Source organism: Littorina saxatilis, linkage group LG9 (assembly GCF_037325665.1).
Source record: "Littorina saxatilis isolate snail1 linkage group LG9, US_GU_Lsax_2.0, whole genome shotgun sequence".
Classification (NCBI taxonomy): Eukaryota; Metazoa; Mollusca; class Gastropoda; order Littorinimorpha; family Littorinidae; genus Littorina; species Littorina saxatilis.
Genome location: NC_090253.1, coordinates 3,698,508 through 3,713,180, shown reverse-complemented (window position 1 = coordinate 3,713,180; position 14,673 = coordinate 3,698,508). Strand labels below are relative to the sequence as shown.

Genomic DNA, 14,673 nt, shown 5'->3' with positions numbered 1-14,673 from the left:
ATCTTAAGTAGGCAAAAGGTATGTCTACTCTAAAAACTCAAATATATATATAAAATACTGTATCATTTTCTTTTAGCCCCAGAGAGAAACCTTTAAAAGGAGAGTTACTTAACATCACTTCAAGGCATTGGAAAATGAAAACAAATCATTTTATCGTCATGTACATTTTCCCTCCTTTTTGCGCTATTACTTCAAAATTTCGTCAATCAAAACAACTGCCACAAAAAAGGCTCTAATACACACCTCATCATAGTGAAAAAAGAAGATACGCTCTGTCATCCTCACACCCACACAGGTATCAACCACAATACAAATACCGTACTCACCCGTGACAGCAGTGTTACTGCTGACTGCGAGCTGCGAGCGACAGACGCGAGCAATCTGGATGAGCAAGGCTGTGACGTCCTCACAGAGGGGCGGGAAGGCCCGACACATCAGGAGTATAGATGGTACAGTGTGGACGAACATCTTGCACCACACATGGCTTTCGTAGGCTGGTAGGAAAAAAAGTTGTCTGGTTAGAGACTCTGTAGAGATCTTTTTTCTTCCAAAGTAAGTTTAACTGCCCACGGAGGGCAGTACTTGAAGATATTGGAAGTACATGTACTGCCTGCAGAAGTAACTAACACGTTTGGGAAGGCTTTAAATAATTTGGTGTTAATGAAACGTTAATTCAATTGCAATATCATGACAGATACAAATCTGATACAGTTGAACCTGCCTTGGCGACCACCCCTTGGTAACAACCACCTGCCCAGTACAACCACCCCTTGGTAACAACCACCTGCCCAGTACAACCACCCCTTGGTAACAACCACCTGCCCAGTACAACCACCCCTTGGTAACAACCACCTGCCCAGTACAACCACCCCTTGGTAACAACCACCTGCCCAGTACAACCACCCCTTGGTAACAACCACCTGCCCAGTACAACCACCCCTTGGTAACAACCACCTGCCCAGTACAACCACCCCTTGGTAACAACCACCTGCCCAGTACAACCACCCCTTGGTAACAACCACCTGCCCAGTACAACCACCCCTTGGTAACAACCACCTGCCCAGTACAACCACCCCTTGGTAACAACCACCTGCCCAGTACAACCACCCCTTGGTAACAACCACCTGCACAGTACAACCACCCCTTGGTAACAACCACCTGCCCAGTACAACCACCCCTTGGTAACAACCACCTGCCCAGTACAACCACCCCTTGGTAACAACCACCTGCCCAGTACAACCACCCCTTGGTAACAACCACCTGCCCAGTACAACCACCCCTTGGTAACAACCACCTGCCCAGTACAACCACCCCTTGGTAACAACCACCTGCCCAGTACAACCACCTGCCCAGTACAACCACCCCTTGGTAACAACCACCTGCCCAGTACAACCACCCCTTGGTATCAACCACCTGCCCAGTACAACCACCTGCCCAGTACAACCACCTGCCCAGTACAACCACCTGCCCAGTACAACCATCCCTTGGTAACAACCACCTGCCCAGTACAACCACCTGCCCAGTACAACCACCTGCCCAGTACAACCACCCCTTGGTAACAACCACCTGCCCAGTACAACCACCTGCCCAGTACAACCACCTGCCCAGTACAACCACCTGCCCAGTACAACCATCCCTTGGTAACAACCACCTGCCCAGTACAACCACCTGCCCAGTACAACCATCCCTTGGTAACAACCACCTGCCCAGTACAACCATCCCTTGGTAACAACCACCTGCCCAGTACAACCACCTGCCCAGTACAACCATCCCTTGGTAACAACCACCTGCCCAGTACAACCATCCCTTGGTAACAACCACCTGCCCAGTACAACCATCCCAAAATTTGTGGAAAATCTTTTTTCCAATACAATTCAACAACAACCACCTGCCCAGTACAACCATCCCAAAATTTGTGGAAAATCTTTTTTCCAATACAATTCAACAACAACCACCTGCCTATAAAAACTTAAGTGGTTGTTATAGACAGGTTTGATTCAAGACTCTACTCAAGAATATGCTTATAACTGCTTCTTTTTTATTACATTTAGTCAAGTTTTGACTAAATGTTTTAACATAGAGGGGGAATCGAGACGAGGGTCGTCGTGTATGTGTATCTATGTGTGTGTGTGTGTGTGTGTGTGTCTGTGCGTGTGTGTGCGTGTGTGTGTGTAGAGCGATTCAGAGTAAACTACTGGACCGATCTTTATGAAATTTTACATGAGAGTTCCTGGGTATGATATCCCCAGACGTTTTTTTCATTTTTTCAATAAATGTCTTTTATGATGTCATATCCAGCTTTTTGTAAAAGTTGAGGCGGCACTGTCACACCTTCATTTTTCAAATTGATTGAAATTTTGGCCAAGCAATCGTCGACGAAGGCCGGATTGCGGTATTGCATTTCAGCATTGAGGCTTAAAAATTGATTAACGACTTTGGTCATTAAAAATCTGAAAATTGTAATTAAAATTATTTTTTTATATAACGATCCAAAATTACTTTTATTTTATTCTTCATCATGTTCTGATTCCAAAAACATATAAATATGTTATATTCTGATTAAAAACAAGTTCTGAAAATCAAAAATATATAAATTATGATTAAAATTACATTTCCGAAATCGTTTTAAAAATAATTTCATCCTATTCCTTGTCGGTTCCTGATTCCAAAAACATATAGATATGGTATGTTTGGATTAAAAACACGCTCAGAAAGTTAAAACGAAGACAGGTACAGTAAAGCGTGCTATGAGGCACAGCGCAACCGCTACCGCGCTAAACAGGATCGTCACTTTCACTGCATTTTGCACTAGCGGCGGACAACGGTCATTGTGAAAAAATGCAGTGTGTTCAGTTTCATTCTGTGAGTTCCACAGCTTGACTAAATGTAGTAATTTCGCCTTATGCGACTTGTTTGTAGCTAGCTTGTTAACAAACACCCAAGACTGAAAATCTGCAACAGCAAACCAAAATATTTAAAAAGGGAAGGATAGATTAAACCAAAAAGTAAATAGGGGAATAACTCTAATATCGTGACATGCAACTTACTGGACAAGACAGTAAACATGACGTTGATGGCCAGGCGAGCCACGTTCATGGTTTTGGGCAAAGGGTACTGACTGCACAGAGCAGCAAGCAACTGAGTGCCAAACACCTGCAACCAGAATTATATACAAAGATAACATTTAGATGTGTGTGTGTGTGTGTGTGTAAGTGTGTGTGTGTGCGCATTACAGAGAGAGAGAGAGAGAGAGAATCAGAATTAGAATCAGAATGTTTATTTGCGAAAACTCATATTTTTTATAGCAAAAGGGTTCTGGGGGGTTGGGTAATCGAACGATCCACGAACATCAGTGTACACATTGGTTTCAGTCTGTTACACAAAAACAATGCATCGTGATTCGGTCCGAAGCAACCAACTTGTAATCCAAGTCGGGAAATAACTTTTCCGTTTCGAACACGGAATTGTTCCATATCGATCGCGGTTTGTCACAAACACACATGAAATATGTGTGCCCTGTAGTTTAGCGACAATAGTCAGTCTGGCATGGCACGGAGGTAGCACTGTACAAGTTTAGACACGACGTGAAGGTCAGTCGTGAGATGGTCGATTTCTTCTCCAAGGACGTTGTGGTCGACTTGGGGCAGACGCCGGACACACGGGGGCGTTTCCTCCTCTTCTCGGAATGACGTTGTCTGTGCTGCTTCGCAGTCGTATGTCAGGACGTAGTCGTCTCCCCTTGCAATCAGCGTCTTCTTTCCACCTTTTCTTTAGCACACTACTTTTGTGAGAGTGCGGTTCCTCTTTCTGTTTAACAGTTTCTCTTTCTGTTTAACAGTTCCTCTTTCTGTTTAACAATTCCTCTTTCTGTTTAACAGTTTCTCTTTAAGTCGCACGTTCTTTGTGAGAGTGCGGTTCCTCTTTCTGTTTAACAGTTTCTCTTTAAGTCGCACGTTCTTTGTGAGAGTGCGGTTCCTCTTTCTGTTTAACAGTTTCTCTTTAAGTCGCACGTTCTTTGTGAGAGTGCGGTTCCTCTTTCTGTTTAACAGTTTCTCTTTAAGTCGCACGTTCTTTGTGAGAGTGCGGTTCCTCTTTCTGTTTAACAGTTTCTCTTTAAGTCGCACGTTCTTTGTGAGAGTGCGGTTCCTCTTTCTGTTTAACAGTTTCTCTTTAAGTCGCACGTTCTTTGTGAGAGTGCGGTTCCTCTTTCTGTTTAACAGTTTCTCTTTAAGTCGCACGTTCTTTGTGAGAGTGCGGTTCCTCTTTCTGTTTAACAGTTTCTCTTTAAGTCGCACGTTCTTTGTGAGAGTGCGGTTCCTCTTTCTGTTTAACAGTTTCTCTTTAAGTCGCACGTTCTTTGTGAGAGTGCGGTTCCTCTTTCTGTTTAACAGTTTCTCTTTAAGTCGCACGTTCTTTGAGCAGTGTAAGGCAGTCGTAAACATTATCTGGTTCAAACTCTCGGTCCGTTGCTGCCAGTTCAGCTATAGTGGTTTCGTCGTCTGCTGTCTGTGACGTCACAGCACGACACACCCCAGGGTTGACATTCTCGCACGTAGTTGAGCTTGCAGTGTCACAGTGGGCAGGTGCGTGCTGTGTGACAGTGGGCAGGTGCGTGCTGTGTGACAGTGGGCAGGTGCGTGCTGTGTGACAGTGGGCAGGTGTGTGCTGTGTGACAGTGGGCAGGTGCGTGCTGTGTGACAGTGGGCAGGTGTGTGCTGTGTGACAGTGGGCAGGTGTGTGCAGTGTGACAGTGGGCAGGTGCGTGCTGTGTGACAGTGGGCAGGTGCGTGCTGTGTGACAGTGGGCAGGTGTGTGCTGTGTCACAGTGGGCAGGTGCGTGCTGTGTGACAGTGGGCAGGTGCGTGCTGTGTCACAGTGGGCAGGTGCGTGCTGTGTGACAGTGGGCAGGTGCGTGCTGTGTGACAGTGGGCAGGTGTGTGCTGTGTGACAGTGGGCAGGTGTGTGCTGTGTGACAGTGGGCAGGTGCGTGCTGTGTGACAGTGGGCAGGTGCGTGCTGTGTGACAGTGGGCAGGTGCGTGCTGTGTGACAGTGGGCAGGTGCGTGCTGTGTGACAGTGGGCAGGTGCGTGCTGTGTGACAGTGGGCAGGTGCGTGCTGTGTTGGGGTGGCCAGGCTGCGTGTTTCACGTGATCTGTCTTCTGTGGAATGTTGTTGTGTGACACTGTCAATTGTCACTGTACTTGTGGCTGTGTGAATGGCTGTGTGGTCAATTCCAAACGTCGATACAGTAGCTAAGTCTTTTAGAGAATCACCTTGAAAGTCAGGCATTGCATTACATGAATCCATTCCCACCTGTGTTTTCCTTTGCTCTGTTCTTTGCTCTGCTCGTCTCCTGTCTCGGCGGATCTGTGCTGCAGACTTTTTTCTCCACTGACAGGTTCGTGCGGTAATGGCGGCTTCTTGTCCGTGTTGACTGGCGCTCAGACGAAGGACAAATACTGTGTCCTCTCCCTCGCCAGCAACTTTCCACGATTTAACGTGGTGGTCAGACATTAGGGTGGTTAGGATTGCTTCCACATGTGTTGGTATTCCAACAATGGTCATCTTGGCGAGTTTAAACCAAAACAACTGGAGAGCTGCTGTCAAGTCGACTTGTCTCTTACTACGCCAAGGGACACCACACCCAAAAAAAGAGAGAGAGAGAGAGAGAGAGAGAGAGAGAGAGAGAGAGAGAGAGAGAGAGAGAGAGAGAGAGAGAGAGAGAGAGAGAGAGAGAGAGAGGGAGAGAGAGAGAGAGAGAGAGAGAGAGAGAGAGAGAGAGAGAGAGAGAGAGAGAGAGAGAGAGAGAAACAGACAGAGAAAACTATGACTATTTCATTCACATACTTTCTACGCCCTAACTACCAAATATTTTAGTTCTGTCCCTTCTTCTTCAAGGTTGTGGGTTGGACTCCCGGCCGCACCTGGTGGATTAAAGGTGGAGATTTTTCTAATCTCCCAGCATATGGCAGCCTAAATGGCAGGGTAAAAACGGTCATACACGTAACAACCCACTCATGCAAAAAAACAAGGGAGTTTCAGCCCATAAGTGTACAAGGGAGTTTCAGCCCATAAGTGTACAAGGGAGTTTCAGCCCATAAGTGTACAAGGGAGTTTCAGCCCATAAGTGTACAAGGGAGTTTCAGCCCATAAGTGTACAAGGGAGTTTCAGCCCATAAGTGTACAAGGGAGTTTCAGCCCATAAGTGTACAAGGGAGTTTCAGCCCATAAGTGTACAAGGGAGTTTCAGCCCATGAACGAAGAAGAAGATGAAGAACCCACCTGTTTCTCTGTCTGTGGCTGACCCAGCAGCTCAGGGATAAAGTCCAAACAGATGTGCATGGAGGGCACACCAGCCACCATCAAGGGCAACAACTCACTGGGGTAGCCCTGGCCAGACAAATATCAACACTTTGACACTTTGCTGGGGTTATCTTTTGTCTTCTGAAAAGTGTTTATTAACACACAGACTTACACTTTAAGTTAAGACAGAGGCAACTCCCCCCCCCCCCCCCCCTCCCCCCTCATCAAACACACATCCACATTTAGGCACACACTCTTCATGCTAGAGATACAGGAGGGATACTAAAGAAAGCGAGTTCCAACATTTTCCACCATAAACTACAGGTAACCATAAACTACAGGTAACCAAAAAAGTCAGCATTCAATCATTCATCCATGCAAAGAGAAATTTAAAAAAGGAAAACGGTACATTAGTATTCTTATTAAAACAACTGCAATTCAAGCCTTGCTCATGAATTTGAAAAGTAAAACCTCATTAACTCAAGCGAGTCTTTAAACATTATAAACATCATCTGGACCACTTAAAAAAGCAATATTAGAAAGAGACATCTCTCAAAGTAATCTCAAGTCTTAAAAGAATTTATGTTGAACAACATTTCATGTTTGCCGTGATGTGTTGTGCCCCAGGCGTGAAAGGCAGTAAGTAAGTAAGTTGTGCCCCAAAATACTTTCTTGTGCTGTGCTCTGTGAGAGGTGTTTTCTTTGTGCTTAATATTATTTTGTTTGGACCTAGCTATTGATGTGTACATTGTTGTTAAACAGTTGTTTGTTGTATGTTTATCAGGGTTTGCTAGTGTGTGATAGGGTTCGTGTCCGTCAGTAGATGTTAGTTTCTTTGTTAGTCCTGTGCTGACAACTCTTCGACAAGCGCTTAGAACTGTACCCACGGAATACGTGCTATATAAGCTTCCTATTGATTGATTGATTGATTGATTGAATGTGAAAGTACCTGGAAATGTATGAGTTTGGCAAGGTGGGGCTCCTGAATAAAGGCCTGATGGATGAAGGAGAACACGGCGCATCTCACTTCTCGCAGCGACTTCAGCTCACCTTTCACTGTTTCCTGCAATTTCAACACAAAGACATATCAAAAGTTTTAAAACAAAGGAAAGAAATATTAGAAAACTATGGTCGGTCTACACCAGCAGTCAAAAGAGAACACAAGCCTAGACACACTGCAAGAGCAAGACTGTCAAGCACCATTTTCTTTTCTTTTCTTTCAAAATGAGAACAAATAATTATCTGGTGCTCCAGGTGTATTCAGTGCACGAAAGGGAAAACGCTACCTTGACACACAAAAGAAAATGGCTGAGTGATGAAATAATCATGGAAAGGACAGTCATCACCGCCGAACCGGCACGGTTGGCCTAGTGGTAAGGCGTCCGCCCCGTGATCGGGAGGTCGTGGGTTCGAACCCCGGCCGGGTCATACCTAAGACTTTAAAATTGGCAATCTAGTGGCTGCTCCGCCTGGCGTCTGGCATTATGGGGTTAGTGCTAGGACTGGTTGGTCCGGTGTCAGAATAATGTGACTGGGTGAGACATGAAGCCTGTGCTGGAACTTCTGTCTTGTGTGTGTTGCACGTTAAATGTCAAAGCAGCACCGCCCTGATATGTCCCTTCGTGGGCGGCTGGGCGTTAAGCAAACAAACAAACAAGTCATCACCGCCGCCCCCCCCCCCCCCCATCCCCCTGCCCACACAAACAAACAAAAGAAAGAAAAAACAAAACAAAAACAAGAACGACCCAACAACAATCAACCCTACCGTCCAAAACCAACAACAACAACGGCAACAACAACGGCAACAACAACAAAACCAACAACAACAACGGCAACAACAAAAACAAAACTTTCACATTGAATAACTATCACAACAAATCAAGGTACGTTTTCACCCTGTGTCAACCTTCCTTAAAGTGTTGTGCGCTAGTTTGTACAGTGAACAAGTCTAGAAATAAGGTTTCCTTCCCAACAACCAAGCCAACAACCAAGCCAACAACCAAGCCAACAAAGTGGAACCAACCATCTCCTGGGGCTGTGTGAGACACACTTCCAGCAGTATCTGCAGACAGGCGCTCTCCTGAGCCGACACCAATGCGTTCTTCAGCTCCATCCGCTCTTTCTCAACCTGTAGCATGATGATAGAAGGTTAAAATACAGACTTCAGACACACACGCACACACCCACACAATCACGCACAGATACGCAAACATCCACACACACACCCACACAATCACACACACACACCCACACATATTTTCTTCTCTTCCCCTCATTTCCTTTCAACACCTTTGTGGCATCAGCAGCGCTGGTTGCGGCAGCCAGAACGCCTGTGTTGGCCGTCACTGTCTGGTGCAGGAAGAGTCGCGACGCCTGGATGTACGCTGACAACACTCGCAACATGATCGCTAGGACGGGCGGACACCTGAATGGGGGAAAGACATACACTGATACAGGCAAGGTTTGAACAAGAAGAACAAGCAACATGATCGCTAGGACGGGCGGACACCTGAATGGGGGAAAGACATACACTGATACAGGCAAGGTTTGAACAAGAAGAACAAGCAACATGATCGCTAGGACGGGCGGACACCTGAATGGGGGAAAGACATACACTGATACAGGCAAGGTTTGAACAAGAAGAACAAGCAACATGATCGCTAGGACGGGCGGACACCTGAATGGGGGAAAGACATACACTGATACAGGCAAGGTTTGAACAAGAAGAACAAGCAACATGATCGCTAGGACGGGCGGACACCTGAATGGGGGAAAGACATACACTGATACAGGCAAGGTTTGAACAAGAAGAACAAGCAACATGATCGCTAGGACGGGCGGACACCTGAATGGGGGAAAGACATACACTGATACAGGCAAGGTTTGAACAAGAAGAACAAGCAACATGATCGCTAGGACGGGCGGACACCTGAATGGGGGAAAGACATACACTGATACAGGCAAGGTTTGAACAAGAAGAACAAGCAACATGATCGCTAGGACGGGCGGACACCTGAATGGGGGAAAGACATACACTGATACAGGCAAGGTTTGAACAAGAAGAACAAGCAACATGATCGCTAGGACGGGCGGACACCTGAATGGGGGAAAGACATACACTGATACAGGCAAGGTTTGAACAAGAAGAACAAGCAACATGATCGCTAGGACGGGCGGACACCTGAATGGGGGAAAGACATACACTGATACAGGCAAGGTTTGAACAAGAAGAACAAGCAACATGATCGCTAGGACGGGCGGACACCTGAATGGGGGAAAGACATACACTGATACAGGCAAGGTTTGAACAAGAAGAACAAGCAACATGATCGCTAGGACGGGCGGACACCTGAATGGGGGAAAGACATACACTGATACAGGCAAGGTTTGAACAAGAACAAGAACAAGCAACATGATCGCTAGGACGGGCGGACACCTGAATGGGGGAAAGACATACACTGATACAGGCAAGGTTTGAACAAGAAGAAGAACAAGAAGGAGAACAAGAACAAATACTTTATTGCCTTTAGACCTGCCTCATAATTACAAAACAATATTGCACGCAGACATAAAAGAAAGATTAAACATTAGACTAGATACAATTTTGAAGCAAGTCAGTCACCACAGGACACTGAGAGAGTAGGTGGTGCCTAATTGGAACCGTCTATAAAATATTTGGGCAGAGATAGACGAATACTGGAATAACTCTGTCAGGTTTGTATGGGCAGAGATAGACGAATACTGGAATAACTCTGTCAAGTTTGTATGGGCAGAGATAGGCGAATACTGGAATAACTCTGTCAGGTTTGTATGGGCAGAGATAGACGAATACTGGAATAACTCTGTCAGGTTTGTATGGGCAGAGATAGACGAATACTGGAATAACTCTGTCAGGTTTGTATGGGTTGTGGAAGAGTTACTTTCTCTTGTTTTTTCATCGCTTTTCCATAGAAACACTGAGGCAAGCTACATGTGACATTGTGGGCTTTCCGCAGTGTTTCTATGGAAACAAGGGAAAGGAACTATTCCACAAACCATAAAAACGTGACAGAGGTATTTCCGGAATTTGTAGATTTGAGCCATATTTAAGATGTCTGTGCAAACATTTTGTAGCACAACAGCCAACATCCTTACCCAGACCTGTTTACCATAAACCCGAGGCAAGAGTACTTTCCCAAAACGTTGAGTGTATTTTTCAAAAAGTTGGTGTACTTTGCAAGCAAAGCCATATGGACTAAGGAAAATGTACGCGTGGGTGCAAACGTGTTTGTGTAAGAATAGCATGTCTTGTGAACACCTTCAAAATTTAACTCCTTCCAATACAACAGGGATAAAACAAATTTATTTACCTGTCAGTTTGTAGCATTATAACCAGTGTCTTCCAAACAGATTGATAATGAAAAAATGAACTTGCCACTGACAGCTGCATCTGTTCAGTCTTCTCCCCTTTGGCTTTGCTCAAAAGTTAATCTTGTTGTCTTCATACTGTTAGTGTTACTCTCACAAAAGTGACACACACAAAATGTTTCTGCAGCACTGATACTGTTGTGCAATCTTCGAGTCTGGAAATGCACTTTTCACAGTTTGTGAAATAACATCTGCGGTTGACAGTGGCAAGTTCATTTTTACAATCATCTCAAAAAACATTGATTCAGCACGGACTACAGCCTTTTCTTCTGGCAGGATTTTCTTTGCGGGAATGAACTTCATAATTCCTTGGCAGCTTTCAGCGGATTTTTGAAACTGCAGTGTCGTTCAATGTCATATTTTCCAGCATGGGCAACGGAGAAATCTGATTTACAATACTTGCAGTGTGCATGACTTTTTCCCATAGTAGACTCCACAATTCCTGGCTCTTTCTTATATTTCTCCAAGAAAATCTGCTGCTTCTGCTGTTCAGACTTGGTACAGTCATCCGAAACTGGCACATTTTTCCCACTTCATTTTGCCAGGATTGTCCAGACGATCGCACGTGCCAACAACTTAACAAGGTTTCCACAGCTGAAGACTCGCTGTCAGGGTTATCTCCCTTAGACCGAAACCGGTATCAGTTGTGCCATCCCGTAATTAGCACACCAACACCGGAAAACGCATTCTAGACTTTTTCTTAGTCGTATTTTGTGCGTGTGTCGCGTATTGTCGTACCGATAATAATTTGGCGTACAAAATACGCCCAAATCGTACAGGTAAACAGGTCTGCTTACCTGAAGACGCGTTCATCACACCTAAGCACCACCAATGGGTCGACCATGACGTCCTGTTCAGAGAATATTTCTGTCTTCAGCGTCCCAGTCTGTCGCACTTGTAATGCGTTCACTGTGGCCAGTCGTAGCCTGCAAGCAGAAAGAGAACAACGATGAACTTTTAAAAGAATGCTAGTTTTTCCTTCAAATGTGACAGTGATGGTCAAACTGATTGGAGTAACAGCCTTACAGTTTCTACTTGTTGGAGTTGAAGCAAAAAAAGACAATGTTTTGGAAATAAATGTGCATGGGTGTTACTGGGAAAAATCAAAAAACCTGAAAGGCAGGGGTCCAAAATGCTCAAGTTTGAAAGAAAGTTTCTGGACACCGACGAAACCAAATCATAATAAGCAAGATGGCAGCAAATCCAAGGGAGCGAACCGAGAAAGCACGCGAACCGGTGTCAAAAGTCGGATCGGAACCGCTGCTCGTTATTTCAACTTAGCGAATCGAAGCTTTTTTTTTTTTTTTTTTTTTTAAAACCCGGAAAACCGGAATTTCCGGCTTCAGATTTTTTCAAAAACCGGAAATCCGGCAAAAGCCGGAAGAGTAACACCCATGAATGTGTCAAGTTTTTATAGGTTGTGCAAGAGTTGCTGTCCATTGTTTTCATTGAAACAGTCATGTGCAGCTTGCCTCAGTGTTTCTGTGGAAAAGCGAAGACAAAGTGGACTGGGTGGCCGAGTGGTAACGCACTTGCGCTCGGAATCGAGAGGTTGCGTGTTCGACTCTGGGTCAGGCCGCTATTTTCTCCCCCCTTTCCTAACCTAGGTGGTGGGTTCAAGTGCTAGTCTTTCGGATGAGACGAAAAACCGAGGTCCCTTCGTGTACACTATATTGGGTGTGCACGTTAAAGATCCCACGATTGACAAAAGGGTCTTTCCTGGCAAAATTGTATAGGCATAGATAAAAATGTCCATCAAAATACCCGTGTGACTTGGAATAAAGGCCGTGAAAGGTAAAGTTTCGCCTAACAGGCTTGAGGTTTGCTGGTCGATGTGAATGCGTTATATATTGTGTGTAAAAAAATGTTTGTTTGTCTGTCTGTCTGTAAAAAATTCCATTTCACACGGCAGAAATTAGTATGTAAAGCGCGGAGAGCACAGTTAATTTTGGTTCGCGCTATATAAGCTCACCATAATAAATAAAAATAAAAAATAAATAAAAAACAAGGGAAAGCAACTCTTCTACAACCGATGTACACCTGACAGTTAATTCCACAATTCGTCTATTCAACAAGAAAAAAAGACAGAAAATGCACAGAAATTCATGAATTAAATGTTAAGCTCAAATTCAAATCTCTGCAAAACAATGCAACCTTGTGGACTGAACTTTCTAAGGGAAAAATTGTAACTTATTTCTTAAGTGCACACATACATGCATAAAGGTAACAGTTACACACAAAGGATATATAAATAAACCCCCAACCACAAGCCTACAAACTCACATACAGACACATACACAAACCCACAAATTGAACACATCTGTACTTAAGACAGACAAACCTTCTTGGGGTGAGAGAGTGGCATTTGAACCAAACTCGCTGCACAAGGTCAAGGATTTTGCGAGGAACACTGTCGCCTAGCAATGAGGGCAAAGAGGTCACCAAAGGGTCAGCAAACTTCTGAAGGTCGACGGGAGAGAGACGTAGCATAGCGTTCAGCTGGGACAGAGCCAGGGCTGGATTCTCCACCACACACGACACAGCTGTTTCCCAGAAAACATAAATGTTTGAGTTTTTATCATTTCCTGATAAACAGTCACTGTGGGAAAGATAAAGGCCATACATTTCTCAAACAGCTAAAGGGCAGAATTCTTGACAAAAACAGGTGAACTAAACCTTCATATAACCAGTTAACAATCAGAGTATATTGTTTGTTTGTTTGCTCGTTCATGGGCTAAAACTCCCCCGGCTTTTACGTGTATGACCGTTTTTACCCCGCCCTTTAGGCAGCCATATGCCGCTTTCGGAGGAAATTAGAGTAAAAACACCAACAACAAAAATCTTCAATCATTCGTAATAATCTCTTTTGTCTGTTACAGTTACACGCCCTTCTACCAATAACCTCCCTATTGTGATGAAACCAGTATAATAAAGAGGCCCATGAGAGGAGCTCAAAAAGAGGAGCTGGCCAGACCCCACCCCAGTGGCCTGAAAACTCTGCAGCAGTCTGGAGGACCCGCGTTGCACTACAGTGGCCTGAAAACTCTGCAGCAGTCTGGAGGACCAGCGTTGCACTACAGTGGCCTGAAAACTCTGCAGCAGTCTGGAGGACCCGCGTTGCACTACAGTGGCCTGAAACTCTGCAGCAGTCTGGAGGACCCGCGTTGCACTACAGTGGCCTGAATACTTTGCAGCAGTCTGAAGGACCCGCGTTGCACTACAGCGGCCTGAAAACTCTGCAGCAGTCTGGAGGACCCGCGTTGCACTACAGTGGCCTGAAAACTCTGCAGCAGTCTGGAGGACCCGCGTTGCACTACAGTGGCCTGAATACTCTGCAGCAGTCTGAAGGACCCGCGTTGCACTACAGCGGCCTGAAAACTCTGCAGCAGTCTGGAGGACCCGCGTTGCACTACAGTGGCCTGAAAACTCTGCAGCAGTCTGGAGGACCCGCGTTGCACTACAGTGGCCTGAAAACTCTGCAGCAGTCTGGAGGACCCGCGTTGCACTACAGTGGCCTGAAAACTCTGCAGCAGTCTGGAGGACCCGCGTTGCACTACAGTGGAACCCCCCTTTCAAGACCCCCAATGTAAGACTTCCCCCAATGTAAGACTTCCCCCAATGTAAGACTTCCCCCAATGTAAGACTTCCCCCAATGTAAGACTTCCCCCAATGTAAGACTTCTCTCAATGTAAGACTTCCCCCAATGTAAGACTTCCCCCAATGTAAGACTTCCCCCAATTTAAGACTCCCTCCAATGTAAGACTTCCCCCAATGTAAGACTTCCCCCAATGTAAGACTTCCCCCAATGTAAGACTTCCCCCATCTTAAGACCTTGCTTGTTCAGATTGTCTGTACATAACCTCTGTAAACTAACCCCCATTTTAAGACTCCCTCCTTTTCAAGATCTGATTTTCGCAGATTTTTGTAGGTCTTAAAAGGGTGGTTCTACTGTATCACCTTCAT

General features: G+C 45.3%; 1 protein-coding gene across 1 annotated transcript in view; it reads right to left on the bottom strand.

The window, feature by feature from the left end:
• The window catches only part of LOC138975104 (integrator complex subunit 2-like), a 75,440-nt gene that overhangs the window by 2,182 nt on the left and 58,585 nt on the right, over nucleotides 1-14,673 (bottom strand). The window contains exons 16-23 of the mRNA XM_070347757.1: nucleotides 13,052-13,253; nucleotides 11,508-11,636; nucleotides 8,593-8,728; nucleotides 8,327-8,431; nucleotides 7,253-7,366; nucleotides 6,283-6,390; nucleotides 3,048-3,153; nucleotides 327-494 (exon numbers count right to left, since the gene is read on the bottom strand). Coding sequence (XP_070203858.1) covers nucleotides 327-494; nucleotides 3,048-3,153; nucleotides 6,283-6,390; nucleotides 7,253-7,366; nucleotides 8,327-8,431; nucleotides 8,593-8,728; nucleotides 11,508-11,636; nucleotides 13,052-13,253 — 1,068 coding nt within the window. The remainder of the gene's footprint in view (nucleotides 1-326; nucleotides 495-3,047; nucleotides 3,154-6,282; nucleotides 6,391-7,252; nucleotides 7,367-8,326; nucleotides 8,432-8,592; nucleotides 8,729-11,507; nucleotides 11,637-13,051; nucleotides 13,254-14,673) is intronic.